This window comes from Ochotona curzoniae, unplaced genomic scaffold, assembly GCF_017591425.1.
Source record: "Ochotona curzoniae isolate NIBS_2020 unplaced genomic scaffold, NIBS_Ocur_1.0 contig_2210, whole genome shotgun sequence".
In the NCBI taxonomy this organism is placed as follows: Eukaryota; Metazoa; Chordata; class Mammalia; order Lagomorpha; family Ochotonidae; genus Ochotona; species Ochotona curzoniae.
This window is the reverse complement of record NW_024465369.1, coordinates 18,341,688-18,350,072: the sequence shown is the minus strand read 5'-3', so window position 1 is coordinate 18,350,072 and position 8,385 is coordinate 18,341,688. Positions and strand designations below refer to the sequence as shown.

The 8,385-nt window shown below is 43.9% G+C and overlaps 1 protein-coding gene across 1 annotated transcript; it reads left to right on the top strand.

The window, feature by feature from the left end:
• The first annotated feature begins 7,308 nt into the window (after nucleotides 1–7,308).
• RPRM (reprimo, TP53 dependent G2 arrest mediator homolog) lies at nucleotides 7,309–7,638 on the top strand. The gene has a single exon (XM_040972018.1). The coding sequence runs from the start codon at nucleotides 7,309–7,311 to the stop codon at nucleotides 7,636–7,638; it is 330 nt and encodes a 109-aa protein (XP_040827952.1).
• Nucleotides 7,639–8,385: the final 747 nt, after the last annotated feature.

Sequence of the window (8,385 nt, the reverse complement as noted above, 5' to 3'; positions counted from 1 at the left end):
TGCTTATCTCTTTCCCCCAATTCCTAGAAGGCAGTGTTCCATAAACATTTTCTGAACAAATATTTTAATTGCCATAGGAATCATGAAGAGGAGAAGAAATAATCAAATGTCTCAAAACTTGTATAAAGTGGTGTTGGCAGACAGCTTGCCCAACAGCAGTTATCGAGTTGACTCTTAATAGTTATCACCTGCAAAACTAGGCCTGCAGTAAATCTTGCCACAAAGATCAGTGCATGAATGCAAAAATACGGGAACTCTGTTGCTTGGAAATGGGTGACCTTTATCATTTTCCTTCAAAGTGGCTACTGATTCTCAGATGCAAATCTTCATGAGTCCAAATTTACACATCAAATGAGGCATGCTAACTGGGGAGCTTTAGCATTCATCCTTTGATTTCCAAATTCCTCCTTCACATTTGTTTATAAACACTAGAGTAAAATGACACAAAGATATGCTATGAAAACAGAATTCTGCCTCAGAAATTGAAAACTTATATGCTGCACAGCTTCGCCCAAGGTTGAGGCCGGCACAGCTCTGTGTCTTGCATGTGAGAAGGGATGCATTAGTGATGTGAAAGGCTTTGACCAACTCAGCAACTTGTTCACATAAAAGTCTAAATCATGAACACTTTAAAAATGGGCAGATAATCACAGTGAAACGACAAAAATTCCATCGAGATAAAACTGTTTACACTGCACATCCACAAATAGCATGCCACAGGTCTATGACATATTCTCAGGCCCAATGGTCAGGCCTTTGAAAGCAAGCTTGGGGTGAGTTACATGATTTCCTTGGCTCCTTCTTCCAGCAGCAGCAGAACATCATGAACAGCTGAGAGTATTGTGGCCGCGACTCACAATGTTGTTCCACATGTCTGCACACAAAGACCCTCCAACTCAGTGGAGTCTACCATGTAACACACGGAATGCCTTCACTCACACCTCCAAAAAGGAGATAAAATCACCACTGTCACAGGTTAGAAAGCCAGCGAAGGTATTCCAATAAGAATGAAAGAGTCAGGCATTTGGCTCCACTTTCATTATTTCTCCCTACCTTATTGTTTTTCCTTTGAGCCACCTTTATCATATATCTTCAAGGTCATTGGAGAATAGGTACCAAACTCAAAAGATAAACAAGTTTCCACATTTTTAAAAGTATGAAGCTTAAATTTTCATTAAAACAAAAGGTTACATATTTCCCACTGCAAAGAAAAATACACCTAAAATCCCTTAAATTCCAAAATTAATTTTTTTTCAATATTATTATTTGCTTAATAATCGACTGCTTATGGTAGGGGCAGATGATCTTACATAAAATGTATTCTGGTTGGTCCAGTTGTGTTAAATGTAAAGTAATAAGTAATGCAAGTATCAAAGATATTTTTTAAACAACAATAGACCATTAAGTAACTTCTAGGTAAGGAGAATTTCTATGTTTAAAAGCAATGAAAGAAACCATTGATGAAAATGTTGATGAATTTACATATGTGACAACTTACGTGCTTGGAAAGGATATAACCCAATTTTAAATGCAAATAAACTGAAATATATTTACAAATACCACTCAAACAGTTAAAATATGTGATAAAGGAAGAGATCATAAATCAGGGTGAATAATAGTATTTCAAATGAGAAATAGAGAAAGGACCCAAACGTAAAGTTTACAAATAGGACAATTAGTTCAATAACAAATATGTGGGAAAATTATCTGCTACGTGGGCAACTTCAAACAAGGTATCATTTTTCTCCCATCAAACGTATGATTTTTTTTAAAATAATACTGATTTATTTACCTGAGATGCAGAGTTATGGAGTGGTGAGGGGCAAGGCTGGGAAATCTTCCATCAGCCAGTTTACTCCTCAAATGGCCACAACAGCCAGGCTGAAGCAAGGTCAAAGCCAGAAGCCTTGAACTCCCTGTAATCTTCCAGGTGAGTAACACAACCACAGCCCTTGGGCTTTTTTTTTTGCTTTCCTAGTGACATTAGCAGGGAGTTGGATTGGAAGTGGGACAGCTGGGACTGGAACAGGTGTCCATTTGGGATACTAGTGTCACAGGCAGCAACTTAAAACCTGCTGCTCTATAACACTGACCCTGAAAGCATGATTTTTTATTATAATATTTATAGCCCCAAACAGTGTTTTCCTGGTATTTAGGAAAGACACAGCATATTAAATTCAGCCATACCAGCCCAGGAGAATCCTAATGGATAGACCTATCTAGTAAGTCTGGGAGACTGATTCAATTGTTGCTCAGTCTGAGCTGTGAGTCAGTCACTTCCCATCCTTACCCCAGGTGATCTTCAGATAACTTGGGAGAACGTTGCTTCCAGCATTTACCTGCAACCTGGCTAGTTTATTAGCTCAATTTAAGAAATACTGACACTTAGTCCTACTTCCAGAAATAGTGATTTAATTTTTCTGGTTTTGTTTAGGTCTCAAAATCTTTAAAAAGCTCTCAAGGTTTTTCTGCTATAGAGCATGTTATAAAATTTGTGTTTGGATGACTTACACATGGAAATAAACACTGGTGGAACTCTTTTTACAAAGAGTTCATGTTTTGCTTTGTTGGCTATGGTGCTTTTTTGTTGCCCTATTTGCTGAAAAAATCCAGTTTGGTAAATTAATTGGATCAGTGTTACTAAATATAGAAAATATTTATGAGCAAGGACATTCATTGTGAATAATTGATTCACTCACAATATTTGAGATCAACATAATAGCCATTGCTAAGAAATGATTTAAAACGATGGTATGTTCCTAGAATGTACAGTATTCATTTACAATGTATATATGAGTTTCTAATGTCATAGGAAAATACTAAACGTGCTAAGAAGAAAAAGCAACGTATAAGACCATATTGATTCCATGCTGGTGACAATGTTGGAATTAGCATAATAAAAATCAAGAAGGAAATTCAACCTGTGTTTATCTTTGAGCTATGGAGATAATGGATAACTTTTGGGACTCTAATACTCTTTTTGTTTCAAAAATTTAATATTTAGGACCAATTAAAATATCCAAAATCTTTTCATTGCATTAATGTACACAAAACATAAAACTTACTTTGTTAGTGATTTTCCTGTGTACAATTTGGTGATGCTAAAAACATTCGTGGTTTCGTATAACTATCACCACCATCCCTCTCCAGAGCTTTTTTAAATTTGACAAACATTACAAAATAATTCCCCATCACTCCCTCCTCCGCAGATTCTGGTAACCACTATTCAACTCTGTTTTTACAAATTTGATTATTCTAAGTACCTGACATAAGTTGTACCACACAAACGTTGTCCTTTGGTACCTGACTCATTTGACTCAGAATAGCGCCTTCAGATGTCATCCAAGTTGGCACAGTGTCAGAATTTTACTATTTTACTCTTTTTTTTAAAGGCTTTTGTGCTTTGATATGAAAGAGAATGAGAGAGAGAGAGAGAGAGAGAGAGAGAGAGAGAGCTCAATTTCTATCCAATGGTTCACTCCCCAAATATCCACAACGTATGTTCCAGGACAAAACCAGGAACCCAATCTGGATGCCTCATGGGTGTCAGGGAAACAAGGACTTGAACCTTCACTTTTTTCCTCTCAGAGTGAATGACAGCAGAAAGTTGGGATCAGGTGTGGAGCTGGGATTCAAATGTGCCATGGTGCTATGGGATGAGGGACATCAAACAGCGCTGTCATGCAGAGATGTCTGACCACTGCACCAAACACCTGTTCCTCATTTATTTTTTTTTATGATGAATGATATTTATTTTTGTGCATATCACATTTTTCATCTTTAATTTTAGCAGACCTTTAGTTCATTCAAGAGTTTTGGCTATTATGAGAAATGCTGTTATTAGTAATACTAAACAAATATATATTCAAATGTATATTTTCAATTTAGGAGTGCACATGTGGAGAAGTAGAAATTTTTAATCATATAACAACTCCATGTTTACTTTTCATGGGAAACCACTCAACCTTTTCCCACAGAGCCTGCATATTATATTCTCATCAGAAACGCACAAGGATTCCAATTTAATACAAAGCTTTTTTCTTTCTTCTTTTTTTTAAATTAACAAGATCAGTTATAATTACTTCACATGGAATCTTATTTTTAAAAAGATTTATTTATTTTTATTGGAAAGACAGATCAGATGCATGGAGAAAAGGAGAGGCAGAGAAAGATCTTCCATCCACTGGTTCATTTCCCAAATTGCTACAAAGGCCACAGCTGAGCTGACCTAAGCCAAGAGCAAGAACTTCTTCCGAGTCTCCAGTGCTGGTGCAGGGATCCAAGGTTTTGGGCCGTCCTCTGATGCCTTCACAAGTTGTGAAAATGGAGTTGGATGGGAAGTGGAGCAGCTGGGACACCAGCCAGTGCCCATTTGGGATCCTGGGGCTTGCAGAATGAGGATTTAGCCATGGAGCCATCACGCCAGGCCTTACATGGAATCTTTCTAAAGTGTATCATTCACATTCCAGTCTTCTTGAAATGAATGATTGTGTAATATTTAATGCTTTTTGTTTTGTTTTGTTTTAATGGCTTCTGTACATGGATGCCTTCTCTGGAACTACTACAAACATACTGATTTGAGATCTTGCAATGTGCTAACTACTATTCCAGTAGCTTCCACAAAATAGATTAATTCTTTCCAAAATCCTGCATAATATTATCCCCATTTCACAAATAAGTGAGCTACACAAAGATTGAAAAAAAAAAAAAACACTGAGTGAAGCTAAAAATAAAAATGCAATTTGCCTCAGATCATACCATTAGCAAGTGTAGGACCAAAACCACACCTTCACACATTGTTAGACTCTGTCACCCAGCTATGTTTCTTTCCATAGGAAACATTTCCAACGTCACACTCTACTGTCTTAGGAAATCTGTGTGTGCTTAATGGGTTGTTTGCTTACTTTTCTTCAGGCATCACTCCCCACGGTTATACAGGTACCTACCTCTGTTCATTTCCTCTCCAGCACAATTTTGAATATTGATATTGTGTCTTCCTGAAAAACAGAAGAGAGTAGAGCTGAAACCAGGGCAGACGCAGAAAAGCATAGGTTTGGAGAGCATGCGAATAATCAAGCTATGTTCTGTGTTGACATTTCTTAGAGGTTTCACCTCCACACTTGCCTTGGCCTCCCTAGGAAACAGTGCATTACCAGGAGTAAAGGTGAGAGGCAACTGTTTACTCAAAATGCAAAAGGAAAAGATAAACGGTTTCTGTGGGGGATCTCTGGTACTCCAGACTCCTTTAAATCCATGAAGGAGTCAATCAGCAGAATTTCCCCAGGCTGCAATCCACCTGAACACTCTAACAGTTTTATTCAACAAAATCAGAATATAAACTGAGTTGAAGGCACAAACTTAAGAGACATATACTAACTAACACAGAAGGAATATTACCTTCTTATTCAATGGTTCTGTGATGGGCTAATAGCTCAACTCAAAAGAAGCAAAACCACGTTACTTCTTCCCAGATCTAAAAGTAGACATCTTAATAGATAAACTGGGCAGCAAGATTTCAAAAACAACTCTGTCCAGTAAAACTAAATTTGTCCAAGAAGAAATTGCCGGGAGTGGGCATGCGCCATGACTGATTGAACCATGGGAAATAAAAGGATAAAAGCAGGGAACTGTGAATGGGATCCGAGGTTTTAAGCTGTCCTGGTTCTGCTTCATGCTGCAAACAGTAGCAACTTCCATGAATCGAACCTATTGAAGTTGATGGACAATAAATATCCCTAAATTGTAAAAGCAATCCATTCTGTTTTATGGTGGTAAGAAAGTGCTGCAAACACATGTAAGGATATTTCCTCTGAACATGGAATAAACAATTGGGGAGGACTGAGGGTTCCATAGACACACAGTGGAATTAAGTATATCGCTGGAAAAAAGCTAGAAACCAAAAGAAACTGAGTAAATGTTCTCCGTGGGCAGTTTGCACTGGGCATCAACGTACTGGTTTCTAGTTATAAAGCTAAAAGAGGAGAAAGGAAAAGAGGGCGGAAAAGTTTGACACTTATTCTTCCAGAGTTCAAAAATACTAAATTTCACAGGTGTATAAAACCTTAATGGGCCTAAGGTTCACTGCATCCCCACCCCGCGTTTCTGCACTGGAGTTTTAAATGACAGCATCTAATCCATCTGTCTGTGGAAAGTGGGGAGGGCTCTCAGCAGTTGGCCAGCATGAGGCATGTGGATGAGCAATTCCCTTAAACAACTGGTTTACTGCCAACAGACTCAAACGCTGGAAGCACATCCAGAAACTCATCTGCAATTAAAATTGCAAGCAAGTGGGCAGTCTGTCCACCTCCCTTCACAGAGAGGTGACCCTGCTCCTGGCAAGCACCCCCCACAAGGGTCACAAAAGAACTCCACCATCCCCCAACTTTCCTTTCCATCGTTTTCAGAAATCACTGTAAAACCTTCCTCCTAGTCACTTTTTTGAACGAAGGGGGAAACTGAATTCTTCCTTTTTCTTCCCTTCCTCTCTGTCCCTCCTAACTCCCTTTTCCCCTTCCTTCTCCTATGCTTTTCTTAATTTCCAAATGAGTTCCTTTTTAATTCCAGATCATCCCCACCAATTTCCCTGTCTCCTCCCAGTGGTTTGTGGAGAGCCGGAGCGAGGCGAAGGCAGCACACAGGTCGGTGCCCTGGCCAGCAGCATCTGGCACCTGCACCTCCTTGCCACTTTCTACCTGCCCAGAGTTGAGAGAGGCACCAGGCAACGGACACAGAGAGCTCAAGCGATCCAGCACCTCTGAAACGTTCAGCCGCTCTCATCCTCAGCCCGCAAACTCTCGAATCCTCCATTTAGCCTGCAGAATATGGTGTGACATCTGCCCGGCTTTTGAAGTTGCAAAACAGAGCAAGCAAGGAAGGCCACCGAGCCTTTGCCCTTTGGCTTCCCCCGCCGGCCCAGCGCAGCGGGCGCAGAGCGGCGACGCCGCCGCAAGGGGCCGCTGTTGGCCCAGAGCAGCTCCCCGCCGCCGCGCGTCCCGCACCTCCCACGGCCCCGCTGGCCCAGCCCCGCCAAGTTCCAACAGCCCCCAGTCGAGCGAGCTCCGGGAACGAGCACCGCCTGGGCAGCAGCGGACAGCGCAGACTGCCAGGCTGCAGCGCGCGTCGGAGAGGAGCTCCCGGCAAACTCCCGCGGCTCGACGACTTTGGAAAAGGAGAAAGCGAGGAGCCCCCCACGCGCCCCAGTCAGCCCTGCGAGACAGCGAGCAAGAGAGCGAGCGAGCGCTCAGCCAGAGCACCTGTTCCTCCTGCCCCTCGGACCCGCGGCTCCCGGGGTGCTCGTGGTCTCCCGCCATGAACACGGCGCTGGGCAACCAGACCGACTTGACAGGCCTGTTTCTGGCCAACAGCAGCGAGGCGTTGGAGCGCGCCGTACGCTGCTGCACCCAGGCGTCCGTGGTGACCGACGACGGCTTCGCCGAAGGCGGCCCGGACGAGCGCAGCCTGTACATCATGCGCGTGGTGCAGATCGCCGTCATGTGTGTGCTGTCGCTCACCGTGGTCTTCGGTATCTTCTTTCTGGGCTGCAACCTGCTTATCAAGTCCGAGGGGATGATCAACTTCCTGGTGAAGGACCGGAGGCCGTCGAAGGAAGTGGAGGCAGTGGTCGTGGGGCCCTACTGACCGGCCCTACCGCTCCGCGGCGGCCGCCCCCCACGGTCAGCCCGGTTGCGCGCGTTCGCCCTCAGAGACTAGGCGAAGCGAACCTGTGGGAGTCAGTTGTTTGACTCCTGCCTTCAGGGATGGAGCGACCCATGTCTCACGCTCACCCTCTGCGAGTCCCCTCGGCCGGCTGGAGGAGGAGGGAGCCCTGCCTTGGACATGCAGCAGCAGGTGGCAAGAACTGGGCGATGGGCGCACACAGAACTTTGGAAGCTGACACTAGCGTGCGACGCGGGGAGCCCTCTCCACCCGCAGGTGGGCCAAGCGCTGGCAGTGGGCAGGTGGAGGGGACAGGCAAGGGGCGGGCGATAGGGGCTCCGATAGCCCACCGCCAGTACAAGCGGCCACACTGAGGTCCTACACCACGCAACAGACTTGTTAGGGGACTCACATCCTGGCCCACCCCGTCCCGTTTCTGCCAGCCCCACGGGGAGAGGGGCGTGCGCTGAACGCGTTTGATTGATTGTAATGTGCCGTCTTCAAGGGATGTTGTGTGTGTTTGCTTGAATGCAAATATTTGATAAGTCATTTTTTTTCCCTTTTCTGCCCTACTGGCCTGTTTGCCTTGCCTGCGAGGGGGGTGGGGTGGGTAGAGTTTTGTCCGCGCGGAGAAGGGTGGGGGAGGGGAGCCTGCGCCTGTCACCCGGGGGAGTGGTTTTCTTTCCATGCTGGGTCTCTCTGGGGAGCTCCAGCTGCCGCTGGCCCCCC

Excerpts from the sequence above, each read along its gene's own strand:
- RPRM (XM_040972018.1), top strand. The coding sequence starts at position 7,309 with ATGAACACGGCGCTGGGCAACCAGACCGACTTGACAGGCCTGTTTCTG.